Genomic DNA, 14898 nt, shown 5'->3' with positions numbered 1-14898 from the left:
TTCATTTTTAAAGTCGGTTTTTGAGGCTGTGGAATCAAAGCGAAAGGGAATTCTAATTCAATTCCATGTTCTTTCATAAATTAAATAATTGATATCAATTTTTTTTTTCTAATTTTCAAATTCTTTATTCTTAATTTAGTATGTTAAAGAAATCAACAAAAATTTGATAGTAATTTCTAATTGGTTTGTTTTTAAAAAATATACCTCTACCATAATCTTACATATCTGATATCTCTATATTTTTTAAAATATTGTTAATGTATATTGCGAGTATATATGGTGTGAGTGTATATGCTTGTAGTGTTTGATGTTTATGTATTGTGTCATTGTGTGTGTGCAATCTGCAATGTGTGTGACTGAATAGTGTGTGTGTGTGCATGCGTATGTGAATAGTGTGTGTGTGCATGCAATGTGGGTGAGTAGTGTGTGTTTACGAGGTGCATAGTTTTATAACTAAAATTTCTGAATATTTGTTTTACTTATGAAATTCATATGCCAGTACTTATAAATTTAAGGATTTGAAAATGAAATTTAGTTTAAATTTTAAATATTTTTATGATATAAAACAGTGAAATATGAACGGAAACCTTCAAATTCAATTATGCATCCCCAATTTCATTGGGCTCCAATTCTAAACAGACACGTTATTCTAAACTTGATTTTGTAATGGGATCAGAAGATATTTGGGCTTGGTGTCCTGTTTGGGCCCAAATGTAATTCTGAATAAGATAAACTTTTAAAATAATTTACCTTTCGACTTTTGGCTATAGCCTATATGTAATCTGAAATATGGTAAGTTACTTGGACAATATTAATTATGTTTAGACTATTCAGTCACTTTGCTAACAAAGCTTTCTTTGTAGTTACTTCTTATTTCAAAACCATTATTGTTTAGTATCAATGAGAACGAGGAGGAAAAGAGGAGATCGAGCAAGGACAAATTGTAAGACCGGAGAATGATGACATTGCCTATTCATAATATATATTGACTCATATATTAGGTGGGAATAATTTAATGAATTAATTGGGAAGGAAAAGCGAGTTTTAAAAATATAATTTCACGAATCTTGACTTAAGTTTCTTTTAAATTTCAAAATAACATTATTTGACGTCTTCAATAAAAGTGCAGATCGATGGGCGGTTATGAATGCGTCCAACCAACCATGAAAGAAAATTAGGACTTCTTAACTATTTGAGAAGTGTTAGCATCCTCTTCTAGGCATGTTAAAATGAGCTTTTAAGTGTCTAACATGTTCTCATCTAATGTACTAAACGGTCAAATAAACCATAATTTATATATATTGGTCTTATCTATATTACCGAAACAATTAGAATTAGAAATTATGACTTTGTATTAGAAATATTGTATACTAAGGGCATCCGCATCGCGTCTCGATGCGGTCTCTATCTCGTCTCGACGAGACGAGACAACATCGAGACGGCGATGCGGCATGCATCTCGTCCCGAAGAGACGAGCCATCTCGATGCGTGACGCGTCCCAAAGAGGCCGACCTCGAGCTGGCGAGACACGCGCGCGGCGCCACCGCGCGGCGTCGTAATAATGACGTCATAATTCTTCTTTTTTTTAATCAATTTTTCGAAAAAAAAAATTGAAAAAAAAACGCTAATATGACCGTTCAATGGTCATATTTTAAATTTTTTTATTTTTTTTAATTTTTATTTTATTCTATAAATACTCTTCTCATTCTCCATTTTACACACAAATACACATCTATTATTCTCTCATCTCTCTTTCTTTCCTCTCCAATCACTTTTATAAAATCATTCCTTTATTTTTTTCTTCTCTCAAATTTAATCCATTATGGATCCATTTGAGCAAATGCGTCGAATAATGAAAGAATCGCTAGAAGAAGATCGACGTAAGGAGGAGGAAGCCGCCGCGCCTCCTCAAAGGCGACCCCGGACTTACATCCATCGTAATCGGGAGGAAGCCGCCGCAAGGTTGGAACGTGATTACTTCAGTCGGAACCCGGTATGGGGAGATATCTACTTCCGTCGTCGTTTCCGTATATCACGCGCGCTATTTTTGCATATCGCGAAACATTGGCGGGACGGGAAGAGTACTTCAGAGAAGGGTTCGACGCTGTTGGCCGTCCTAGCCACACGACGCTCCAGAAATGTACTGCAGCGATCCGTCAACTTGCTACTGGACAAACGGTGGATTCGATCGACGAATACCTGCACGTCGGAGAATCTACTGGGAAACTGTGACATCCTTAACCGGAAACATGCATCATTTTACATATTTACACATTTTTATTAATTATTATCACATATTTATATTATTGCTTGCACAATAAATATTATATGTGTGATTATATATATATATATATATATATATATATATATATATTAAAATACTAAATAGTTAAGCTAAATGCATGAGTAATAATGTGTGCATGTAAATATATATATGTGTACGTACTAATAGTCTAATTAAATTTATGTATGTAATTGTTCTAATATTCTTTTACTATGACTTTTGTTTACACTTATTGGTATAATTGATTATGGCAAAGATATATGTAATATTCTATTTTTTAACTTCAAGTGCATGCAAGGTAGATAAGTGTAACCTTGTGAATTAGCTTTTTTATTGTGGAGTATATAAGTATTGTGGAGGGCACGTGTAGTTTCGGGAACTACTGCATGCTTTGTATCTAGGTGGATTAGTGAAACCATATACAATTGGATTAATTAGCCGACATTAGTATGCTTACATATATATATAAACTTACACATATAATAGAGTAGAGAAAAAAATAAAAATAAAAATAAAAATAAAAATAAAAAAGAAAAAGAAAAAGGGGTGTAAATTAAAGAAAAGGGACGAACGAGGAAAACATAAAATTCATGATTAGAGAAGAGTAGATTCATGATATGACCGTGGGCGGTAAATTAGGTGGCGAAATCAGGAGCTCAGTGAGCTCAGTGAGCTAACAGTTGTATAAATTACATTTTTAATTTTATATATATTATGTGATGGATTGCTATGTGTTAAATTGAAGTGAATATTTGAATTATATGATGTGAGTCTGAAATGATTATGTGTGGAGTATTTGATATTGATGTTGTGAATGATGTGGATATGTGATTTGTGCAATGAATATGTTTATCTATATTATTGAAGTTATTGATGGATTATATGGATATGTAATTGGTGCAATGGATTTGTTTGATGTATGGTGTTGGAATTATTCGAGTCATGAGATTAAAGAAGATATGTGACTGTCTTGATCTGGATCTGATATACAATGGCAAAAGACCTACGGGTCATATACAATGATAATGGACCTACGGGTCAAAGAAAATATGCAAAGAGGGGCCTTCGTGGAAAGGTCAAATCAAAGAGGGGCCTTCGTGGAAAGGTCAAATAATTAAAAAGGAACCTGCAGGTCGTGTACAATGGAAATCCCGGGCAGATACCAGGCTTGCGCTCAGTCACAAAATATTAAAAGGATCATAGAGGCATATGCATATGAATATTAAATTGTTCATGATATTTATTACTTCTGGTGATATATTTTGGTGAAAGAATGTGTTTGATATTGGTGTGTGAAATTAAAGGTAAGGTTTATATACACTGAGTTGTGGCTCATATAAGCCACTAATATTTTTCAGGAATAAGATATCAGTGAAGTTTTTGATTGATATGGGTCATAGGAATTCCACATGTTATCAGGGTCGGCGGCTGACGCATTTTGGCAACTTCTCTTCCTCATCTTTTTTGCATATAGATAAATGTATAGTATATAGAGTGGTGAGAGGGTCCCACTACAGTTTAGAATGTTTTGAAATATGTACTTGATAAAAGTTGATTTTGAAATGATATAATATGCGCATTTTATGTAGTTGACACGTGGGTTAATCTATTTTAAATTTTTGAATTTATTTATAGTAAGTGTATACGTTATAAGGGTTGAGGTGTGACAGAAACTTTGTTTGTTGAACTTCTGCAAAGGCGTCCGGGCAGCCTTCACCAACGAATTTCTGAAGAAGCCAACCACCACAGATTGTCAATTTCTGCTCCAACTTCACGAACAAGTGCACGGATTCCCCAGGATGCTCGAGAGTGTCGATTGCATGCATTGGCAATGGAAGAATTGCCCTGTGGCGTTGAGGTGGTCATACACGAGCGGCCACAAAGGCACCCACCCCACCGTTATACTCGAGGCCGTCGCCGACTACCGGCTATGGATTCCCGGCTCGAACAACGACGTCAACGTGCTCAACAATTCCGACCTCTTCAGCGAAGTTCTAAATGGTAAAGCGCCGGCCATCAACTTCATCGCTAACAATCGCTAGTATAAAATGGGGTACTATCTTGCCGACGACATTTATCCGAAGTGGCCAACCTTCGTGAAGACGTTCAACAGGCCTGCGAACGAAAAGCAGTCTCTTTTTCCGCAGAAGCAAGAGGTTGCTCGCAAGGATGTGGAGAGAGCGTTCGGGGTTCTCCAAGCTCGATTCAACATTATCAAAGCCCCGACTCGACAGTGGTTTATGGAGAATATGGTCGACATCATGTATACGTGCATAATCTTGCACAACATGATTGTCGCCGACGAAGGACCTGAGGCGGGAAATTGGTTCGACCCTGAAACCCTGGGAAGCTCAACCGCAAGTAGTCCGCCTCGAAGGGGAGTGCATCCGTCTTTGCAAGAGCGGTTGTCTATTCGGGCAAAGACACGTGATTCTACCGCCCACACCCAACTCCAGGAGGATCTAATGGAGCACATTTGGGCAAAATTTGGCAACCGTTAGATGATCGTCACTAGAGAATTCATTCTTCTGCTTCTTTGCCTCCATTTTTTTTATTTGAATTTAAGTGTGCAATTTTTGTAATTTCTAGTTTTTTAAATTATGTCTTTTTTATTTTTTTAGGTATTTAAATTGTAATTTTATTTTATTTAATGAAGTGTGTTTTTATTAATTAAATTTGTTGGAAATAAAAATAAAAAATGAAATTGAATGAATAGTTAAGGAATGAGATGGTTAAGAGATAGTTAAAAGATGGAGGGATGCAGGTGTTGTCTCTTAGTTAAGAGAAGAGGTGAAAAGTATAATGGGGCCCATAAATAGTGAAGAGATGAGACGATTAAAAGACAGATGAGAGACACGGATGCGGATGGCCTAATCGGATGTTGTTTGCACCTAGTCTTTTGTTAGGGTGCTAGTAAGTGAACTTCAATCTTAGGCTACAAATTATAATTAACCTATTTTTGTCAATTATAAATCACTCCAAAAGCACAACATATTTTCAACCTAGGCAATAATGGCCTCTATACATTATTACTAGTACTACTACCTAGCTACATCATTTTAATACATTTTCATAAATATTTAAATGGTGGAACTAAAATAATGTGACATATGTGGCTTATCTAAGTTAATAGTGATGCGGCATTTAAATACACGTGAGTGTGTTGTCACATTTGCTACACAATTATTGTGTAATAATGTAGCATCATTTTAGTTGATTGTGTAAAAATTAAAATGATGTCGTGTATGTTGAAACTCATTGGTCATTGCTATGTTATCATCGTGAACTTTTGTAGTACAAAAAATGTACTATAACATTTCCCGGTTATATACTATATAATAAATTAATAAAAGTTTAGACATGTTATTTTTATTTTTTATTAATAAATAAATTAAAATTTTAAAGTTTCAACACGATGGACTCCAATCTGGAACCTTTGTACTTAAACATTAACTATTCACAGCTTAATTTAGTTAAACTATACTCCTTATAAAGTAAACATATCTATCCAATTTATAAAAATATTTGATGTCATTCTTGATTCTATAGAGATGCCGATCATATATATTGTCATTCTTAGCCATTATTCAATTACTGTATTAATTCCATCCATATCCAATTTTCTTCATACCAATTTATTTCATGTCTTTTTTTTTTCTTTCAAGATTTGAATAGAACACAAATATGCACTTGATAGTAAAACATTATGTATAAAAAGTGTTAGACTATTTTCATTTCATTTCCAAAAAATGTGAATAAAATTTTAAACATCTACAACTATCTTTGTATAAATAAAACTGACAATTTTAAACATGATATGAACAAAAACATTAGTAGATTGCACAAAATATTTTAACGAAGAAATTATCTTCAAACAATAAGATATTAATAATAGTAGTACTATTATATAGAGAGAGAGGAAAAAAGAGGCAATGATCACGCTTTATTCTCCTTTTCTATACATAAGGTTAAAAATATGTATATTATATTTATACTGTGGGACCCAAACAATTTGTCCCTTATAAATATCTTAAACTTTTGGGTCAATATAGTACGGACTTTAATTCCATTCTCTAATTTCACTTTAATTAAATTCAGAACCTCATAATAATTATAATAAAGAAAACAGGAAACCAAAAAAGAAAGTTACAGCTATGATTTAAATCCCAAATTAATTTTGATATCCTATATTCGTTACATTCATTGACTTGACATTGAAGCTGGAATTTGTTTGAGAATTTTTTAGTGTTATCAAAATATTTCAAGGTACGAGAATATGGATGCAGGTGTCATTGAATCATTATAGTGAGTAAGCGTGTTAGTTGTGTTACGATGTTACATTAAGTAGATATCTAAGTAACATATATCAATGCGTAAATGAGTGTTGTGCATGATGCAAGCACGCAGATAATATATGGCTGACTGCATTTACGATCACCTATAACATCTCCTACCAAACACACAAATATAATAGTAAGTAATTATATTTTTATCACTTGTGCGTGAAGTAGGAGACGTAGTAGATTATCCTCCTTAAGCTGATTTTCCATTTAAGCAATATAAATTATTAATCTTAAATCGTAAAAGTCAATTTGAATATGTAATCAATTTGCTTTATTGTAATTATATCCATATTTATCTCTAGTTCATTTCAAACAATTTTCTTTCGCTTTTACAATTATTATCGAAGAAGTGATTGATACTGATAATATGCAACGATGACTTTTCATTGAATTTCTACAAAATTTTCCATCGTCGTTGTTTAAATGCTCAACAGAATTCACTCCTTCAAGATTCCTAATCAACAACCAACCACATAATATACATGTTTTTTTAAATTAATTGCAAATAATTTGATCAGAACTTATTAAAATTAGTGAAGGAGTGTTCAATAAGAATTCACTTTAATTCCCTTTTTAGTTTTTACCTTTCATTCATCTCAATAATTAAGATTGGTAGGCTCTGTAAAAGTACTTGTTTTGCTTGGCTTAAAACAATGTTGACGCTTTGCAGTGCTTGTTTATCTACCTGAGAATTTGTCAGAAACCCCATGAATGTGTGTATGCTCTCTCTCTCTCTCTCTCTCTCATAGTCATAGCATGGGTGAGAAGCTTGCTAATTAACCCACCTTTCTTTCTCTGCACACGAACAATTCGCCGCTGCAGTTTTCAGCTCAAAGCTCGAATCTTGGCTAATCTACCAATGCTATTATTCCCATCCAAATCTGTGAGTCTTTTCCACACCTGTTTCTTGAAATTCTTGTTGCTAGTAAGAAACACTTGCCTTTTCAATTATACAACCACTGCTTTGCACTTCGCCTCTTTTCTTGGTTGCGTGTTGAGCTTCGATTTTCCTCGAATTGGTTGAGGGCTGATCTGTTTTTTGTCCTGAAATCAACATTTTCTTTCTTACTTTCGTTGTTTTTGCTATCAAGTTTCGAATTTGCAACAAGATCTGGTGGCTGTGTTTAAAATTTTGGGATTTCAAGAATTCAATCCATAATTTCAGTAGTAATTCTGTGGTTCTTGAAGCTTTTGCATATCTAGGGCATGTGTGAAATGTTTTGAATTAAAAGTTGTTTATTGGTAAAATTCCAGCTAGAAACTGACAAAATCTGGTGTTTTGACAAAGATGACAGTGATTAGAATTTAGAGGTATAATTTTATTACTCCATATTTTAGTCAATTCTTTTATCAACTTGGCAATTTAGCTAGCTCTTCAGTTGTTGACTAAAATTTGGATATCTTTTGCTTTGCACATCTGCAGTATGGTTGCTTGTAGTTTTATTCTTTGTTTTGCCTAATAACTACTTTGACTATGATGAAAACTTTGAAAAGTTTCCTCGTTCCCATCTCATTACTCGATGAACGTGGATTCTTTCGTTTTTTCTTAAACCGTCTCTGAGTTGATGACAAGTTTTCAGATGAAGTGTGAGATACCCCCTTCAAGCAGTTTGGTGGCTATGTGTTATTGGCTACTTATTGTTTCGACTTGCGAATTAGTAGTATACTATAATAGAAATACCTTGACCAATTTTTCGCTAATTTGTTCAACTGATAGTCTATTAAAGTTAAATATCACACAAGTAGAAACTCGAAAAAATAAGTGCAGAAGGAAAGAGATGTGAAGAAGTTACATTGCTATAGCATATAAGCATGGTTTAAATAGTCAGCAAGTAAAAGCTAGTAGCTTCCCACTCATCATGTCACTTTTACTTAAAGAATCCCAACTGTTGTGTGAATCTCTGTAGTTTAAATACTTATTCAACAGCTCTGCTAATACTTTTATTGTTTCTTTAGTATTATATTTCAAATAAACCAAGTGTTTTTGTTCCGGTTGAACTCATTCTATTTGCTCGACATGCGATATTATATGTATTTACAGTTTAAGTAAGTAAAATATGGTGGGATTTGTCAATTGAATGGAATAGTCTATATTGAAAATGCCGTCATCAGCTAAGCAACATAATTTAATTAAATGTAGGGATTTTGAGTGATTAATACATATTTTAAGAATGTCATGTTATGGTAAACTGGGAATAGACTTACATAACAGCAGAATTTGTTTCAATTTTAGAAGTTACTTTAACATCCGGTTGTAATACTTTGTTGTGTAGTATGGTAGCAAACAAGCACAGTTTCTGATGCAGATCGTATTTTGCTTCTCTTTCAAGTTGCATCTTTGTTTATTGTGTACTTCTGTGACTTCTGTCCACCAGTTAACTGTATAAATTATTAAAAGAAAGTGTTAATGCAATTTGAAGTTAAATGCGGTCGTGTAATACCACTGTAAAAGCTGCATGTCCTTTTTGGTTTTCTGGGGTGAGAGAGAGGAGGGATGCTGATCCTATGTGGTGTTGTGAAACACAGTTGTGGCTACGGTGCAATTAAACAACCTAGTTTTAGTTCAAAATTGCATTAACACTTCAATTTTTTTTATAATCATTCTGAAGAACAATCAATTTATTACTTAGGTCCATCTGTCTTACTAATGACCTTACCATATGCAGAATTTTGGTTGCTTTCTTGGGATCGTCACCATATGTGATGCTTGTGAATCTCTGTAAAGAATTTATTTTACCAATCATTTGATACGTATGACCATTTCTAGTCCTGCCCGGAAAGGCTTCGCCAAGCTGTTTGCTTGGATGGTTTTAGAGCATCTCCAACCATTTACACTAAACTCAAACCTATTTTAGTGTAAATGTCACATTAAATTGTGATTTTACTCCAACCATTTACACTAAATTCAATCTTAAAAGAATAATCTCTATTACCTTTTCTATTCACAAAATTTGAAAAAGTGATTTGGGTTTGTTTTAGTGTAAACCTAAAGATAGGTATATTTTACTCAAATACCAAAAATGGGATTAGTTTTGGAGTACCATTGGAGCTAATTTCCTACTCCATTTTAGGTTTTAGTGTACCATTGAAGGTGGTCTTAGTTCTTCTCGCATAACAAAACTTGCCGTATTTTTTCCTGGCTATGGAGTCCCTTTGTTAGCACGTTAGATGTATCCCTAGTTTCAAGTTCTGTGTTCCAATATATTCTGAACTCGTGTGTTTCTGACAGAAGAGTTTGGAACAAAAAAAGAAAAATTATAATGTCATAATTTATTGTTTATATTCCTTTCATAGTCGTTGCTTCTTCTGCTTTGTTATTTTATTTTTAGCCTCACCCCTCTTTTTTTGTGCAGATGTAGAACAATCTATCAGGCCTATATTCAAGTGTGTTTACTCGTAAAAGCAGCATGAAGTTAAGATCAAAGAAAGGGTGGAAGTCCATAGTGCCACTCCGTTTGACTGAAAAATCAGCCCGACACTTTTGTTTCTTCTCGAAAGTGAAATCAGATAATGATGGTTCCAAAAGAACTCCAGTGTATCTAAATGTGTATGACTTGACACCCATGAATGGTTATGTCTATTGGGCTGGCCTAGGTATATTTCACTCCGGGGTCGAAGGTATGTTTTGCTCACAATGTTTTTACTACGTTTTTCTATATCCTCATTTGGTTTCTAGCAATTAAGATTATAGTGTGAGGAATTTGTTCCAGTGTGTTGTTTTTCCCTTGTTGCTTGATGCATGACCAGCATGTACTTCAAAAGAATATTCTCTCTGATCCTTCTTGTTCGTAATTCACAGTTCACGGTATAGAATATGCATTTGGAGCTCACGACTATTCATCTAGTGGTGTCTTTGAGGTCGAACCTCGCCAGTGCCCCGGATTTAAATTTCGAAAGTCCATATCTGTTGGTACGACGTCACTGGATGCAACTCAGGTTAGGGAGTTTATGGAACGTCAAGCTGCAAATTACAACGGTGATACATATCATTTGATTGTAAAGAACTGCAACCATTTCTGCAAGGACATTTGTTACAAGTTAACAGGAAAAAGAATCCCACACTGGGTAAACCGACTAGCCAAATTAGGTAAGTTTTTTGTTGGTTAATGTATATTTTTGCTTCATTCTTATAAAGAGAGATTAAATGACTAGAGAATTTTGATGGTGGAGATGAACACAGCTTTTCCAACTCCTTAAAAGTTGTCAAGACTTGAACTTTATAGAAAGACGACCACCTTAGTTTTCCTAGAATTCTCGCTTATTGTATTTCTTGTGCACATAGGTTCGATCTTCAACTGTGTCTTACCTGAGGCCCTTAAAATTACTGCTGTGCAACACGAGCCAAAATACCAAGCGTATGACACCAGTGAGAAAACGAGGCTTAGAAGTACTTTCAGCTGTCTTTCCTCGATTTCCTCAAGGCAGAAGCAGCTTTCCACATCGTCTTTGCTACTACAGTCCCCCTTGAAAGGATGTCTTCGACCGTGGGAACTAAGAAGGTCTGCTAATGGATCGTTCAAGGAAAGGTAATAGAAAAGACATACTGTCGGTTTCAAAATAGCGACTTCGGAGGCAAAGATGAGCGAATCTTGAAGGCAGTCATTTCCCTTTTGATAATTCTTTCCGTAATTATAGGTGTGTATTCTATGTCAATATCAAATAGTGATTGATGTAAATCAACTAACTCCGTGTCAAGTGTGAAGTGTTGTCGTGTGTGCTCAGATGTACACGATATTTGATTGTGTAGACTCTAGTCAAGTTCATAGTATGAGAGCAAACTTAGTATGTACTTGAGGTACCATATGTTCTAAGCTAATGCAAATTGCATTGTGCATGTTGTTCAAGATTCTCATGTACAGAAACATGTTCTGTAGTTCTCTAAATCTCATCATCTCTAAGGCAAAGGGATTTCGGAAGGCATGTAAAGGTTCATGCGTTCTTACAGCCTGCAAATTGCACGTAGTGACCGGTAAACAACTTGGGCTATTATATGTACTCTGGATTTTGATGTTGGTGCATTCGTTGTTTTGTATTCGTCCCAAGCATTTACCTAACATTGCAAAGGACGATGTATAATGGTTTTTCCTTCAATATTTGGAGAAAAAATAGCTGCAAATATTGTACTACCATTTTGAGGGTGTACATCTTACATAACTTATTCCCATCCTCTTAAAAACGAGTATTTGTGTACACATTTGTTTCGAAAAATTGTGCAAGTATAATTCTTTCTCCTTTTAACTTGAGGTCTAAATGCATACTAATGCAGGCCTGAAACAAACAACTGAGAAAAAGATGAATTAGGGCCGAAAATTTATAATCCGAAATAAAAAAGCCTTTAATGCAAGCTTGATAGCTTGAGATCGAATGCATTGGTCTGATTAATCAAAGTTTTCTTTGTTCATTAATTTTAAATTTGACGACGTTTGAACATTGAGTTTGATTTTCGTCTGCGGCCAAAAACAAATTTAGAACATGAAAACTAAAGAGAGATAATTTTTTTATGTTAATGTATACCAACTCATTACTTCTATGACATAATCTATTTATTTCAATGCTTAGAGTATTGAGCATATAATTGTGTCAAGAAATTGGAGAAAATGCCATTTTTGTCTATCGTTGTAGTTTTGAACGGCATTAGTCGGTGTTTTCATTTCGTTTGTTGGAAATAATTTTCTATTTACTTTCTTATTTCTATCCTAATTGTTTTTAGACAAGTTATCATGGTATTAGTGCGTTAAGCTACATATGCCAACATATTATCGACAGTACGGTCCGCACATCGCGCCCCATTGTGACACACACGCTGGCTCCTGCGACCAAGCATCATTTTAGCCATTTTATAATTCTTTAACAAAATAATTCGTCAAAACTGATTTTATTTGCACTCATCTATAAATATCTACTTCGCCCATCATTCACTACAAAATATCTACTAGTGCTCAATGTTGATGATACCTTTATTTCCACATAGTCCGGCTACTTTATCGCCTACTTTGATTTCACGTTTATGTGAAATACATACACGAATCATTTCTGGATTCACAGAAGCAACTAGATCTAAGTCGTGGGACAATAGCTATATTTGAACTTAATAGAATCAAATCCTTTACCAAAATCCCGAAGTGATCATATAAAGACATAGAAGTTCTTCTATACATCAAGAAAACTATACACGCTCTATTTCTTGCTCTCCCTCTTCTAACTCCATTACGAGGCACACTCCAATGCGTCCTCTCTTGTGATTACTGAACTTAATTCAGTAATACTGTAATAAATTCTTACAAATTCGAACTAGAACGGAAGCACCTTACATCCGGATGAACAGAAGTCTTCGATTATAGTACAGACAAAAAACACTACTTTCACCTTTCATGTAAGACATAGAAATTCTTCTATACATCAAGATATTATACACACTATTAACTATTTCTTCCTTCTATTATTTTAATTCCATTGAGAGTCACAGTCTGATGAAATCTAACTAGAACAGATGCACCTTACATCAGATGAACACGAGTTTCTATCCCTTTGAGATTCAAGTAGAGACAAAGAAAGCACTTTACTTTCACCTTCGACCGAAATTCAACAATGATATCATGTAAGACATAGGAATTCTCTTCTTCTATAGATGAAGAAATTATACAAGTTCTATCTCTACTTTTCCAGTTGCATTAAAAGGCATGCTCCAATGCATCCTCCCTACTCGTTGTTAATGGACTTCATATGAAATCTAACTAGAATGTCCGGACGCACAATTGTTTCTTTCCCTCCGATTAAAGTACACACAAAAGAATCACCCCGCTTCCAACTTTCACCAAAATGAAACACATTTCACTCATAGTATAATATTACCCAATAAATCATTATGCAATAATAATTCTATAAGCTACACATAATTAAGTATAAAGAATCATTTTATTCTCAACAAGCATCTTTGCAACATTCCTCAATCATGATCACAAACAACAACACCAGAACAGCCATACCTCAGCAAGAAATCCAATTCTTATGAGTACTAATAAGCGCGGAGAGCATCCCAGCCGAGGACAGCAAGAGCGGTGACGCCAGAACTCCTCCACCGCCGTCTCTAATATCCGCCAGCGCCATCAATCCATCGGCCAAATCCTGCACCACCGAGAGCCGCTTCATCACCTTCTTCTCCCTCAATTTCCTCAGCCTCCCCTGCTCCTCCCCGCACTTAATCCCCCTCAGCACCGCCACGTCCACGCTCGACGCCGCGCACCTCTCCTGCACCTCGATCTCCCGCAGCTCCATCACCTTCAAGCTCACGCTCCCGAAATAGCCAACAAACTCGCACCACGCGCTCCATTTGTGCAGCAAGTTTAGATGCCTCTTGTCGATCAGCCCCGCCTTCCCCAGCCACACCAGCTGCTCGATGAAATAGTAGAAACCCTCGCCGCCGTAGGCGACGGCGGAGAGGATCAGGCTGAGGCGGGAGTGGGAAGCGGCATCGATCGCGCGGAGAGCGTTGACATCCTGAACGAATTTGCCGAGGCGGAATGCCTTACGGCTGACGCCGACGCTCGATTCGAACGATTTGAGGCGGGCAGAGAGCGGGGCGCGGTGGCGGAGGAGGGAGGAGGCGAGGGCGATCTTGGCGGCGTAGCGCGAGATTTTGAGGAGTTTGTCGACGCCGTCGCGCTTGGCTAAGTAGGTTTCGAGGTGGATTAGGAAATCCTTGTTGTTTTTGGGTGGGGATTTTGGGGGAGGATTGGGGTTTTGGGGTTTGGGATCAGGGTTTGAAATTGAATCCATTGGAATTTAGAAACGAAATTATGAATTTGAAGATTGTTTCTTCTTCAGATTGGTGGGAAATTGAGAAAGCGATGACTAAAGAGATCTTCATCTTGATTTGCGTGCCTAAAGATATTAATTTCATTTTATGAATGCAATTTTCCACATAAAAATCAGAATAAAAATTTATGAACTATGACTAAATTGATATGAGTTCGTGTATTCAATTATAGTACATTTTTCTGCATCTAAAATATAATACTTTTCCTTAATTTTTTGGTCTTCATTTCTTTTATTGCTTTTTTATATTTATAAAATTGCAGTTTTCTTTTAGCTTTAACTAGTATCACGCCCACATATTAATATACTTTTAAAATAATAATTTTAAATTTTAAATTAATTAAATAAAATTAGAATCAATATTGTTAATCATGTCTGTATGGAAAACTTCTGTTCCACATTTCAAAATAACGACACACACTCTCTAATGCATATGACCTAATTATAGTTTGATTA

The 14898-nt window shown here is 35.2% G+C and overlaps 2 protein-coding genes across 5 annotated transcripts; one reads left to right on the top strand and one right to left on the bottom strand.

The window, feature by feature from the left end:
• Positions 1-7206: 7206 nt before the first annotated feature.
• LOC125224254 (deSI-like protein At4g17486) lies at positions 7207-11471 on the top strand. 2 transcript variants are annotated; one of them, XM_048127624.2, is made up of 5 exons: positions 7207-7340; positions 7450-7510; positions 9981-10245; positions 10427-10714; positions 10910-11471. In XM_048127624.2, the coding sequence occupies exons 3-5, from the start codon at positions 10035-10037 to the stop codon at positions 11155-11157; spliced, it is 747 nt and encodes a 248-aa protein (XP_047983581.1). In that variant the 5' UTR covers positions 7207-7340; positions 7450-7510; positions 9981-10034; the 3' UTR covers positions 11158-11471. The 2 variants fall into 2 exon arrangements, with proteins under 2 accessions (XP_047983581.1, XP_047983582.1); XM_048127625.2 differs by having other exon boundaries at positions 7254-7344.
• Positions 8823-14506, bottom strand: PEX11A (peroxin 11A). 3 transcript variants are annotated; one of them, XM_089062768.1, is made up of 2 exons: positions 13614-14506; positions 8823-9006 (listed from the first exon to the last, which is right to left on the bottom strand). In XM_089062768.1, the coding sequence occupies exon 1, from the start codon at positions 14401-14403 to the stop codon at positions 13615-13617; it is 789 nt and encodes a 262-aa protein (XP_088918894.1). In that variant the 5' UTR covers positions 14404-14506; the 3' UTR covers positions 8823-9006; position 13614. The 3 variants fall into 3 exon arrangements, with proteins under 3 accessions (XP_088918894.1, XP_047976606.1, XP_088918895.1); XM_048120649.2 differs by lacking the exon at positions 8823-9006 and adding an exon at positions 12216-12437; XM_089062769.1 differs by lacking the exon at positions 8823-9006 and adding an exon at positions 13035-13435.
• Between the last annotated feature and the right edge of the window lie 392 nt (positions 14507-14898).

This window comes from Salvia hispanica, chromosome 1, assembly GCF_029641045.1.
Source record: "Salvia hispanica isolate PSC_SH4W2 chromosome 1, Shi_PSC_v1, whole genome shotgun sequence".
NCBI lineage: Eukaryota > Viridiplantae > Streptophyta > Magnoliopsida > Lamiales > Lamiaceae > Salvia > Salvia hispanica.
This window is presented reverse-complemented; position numbering and strand designations above follow the sequence as displayed.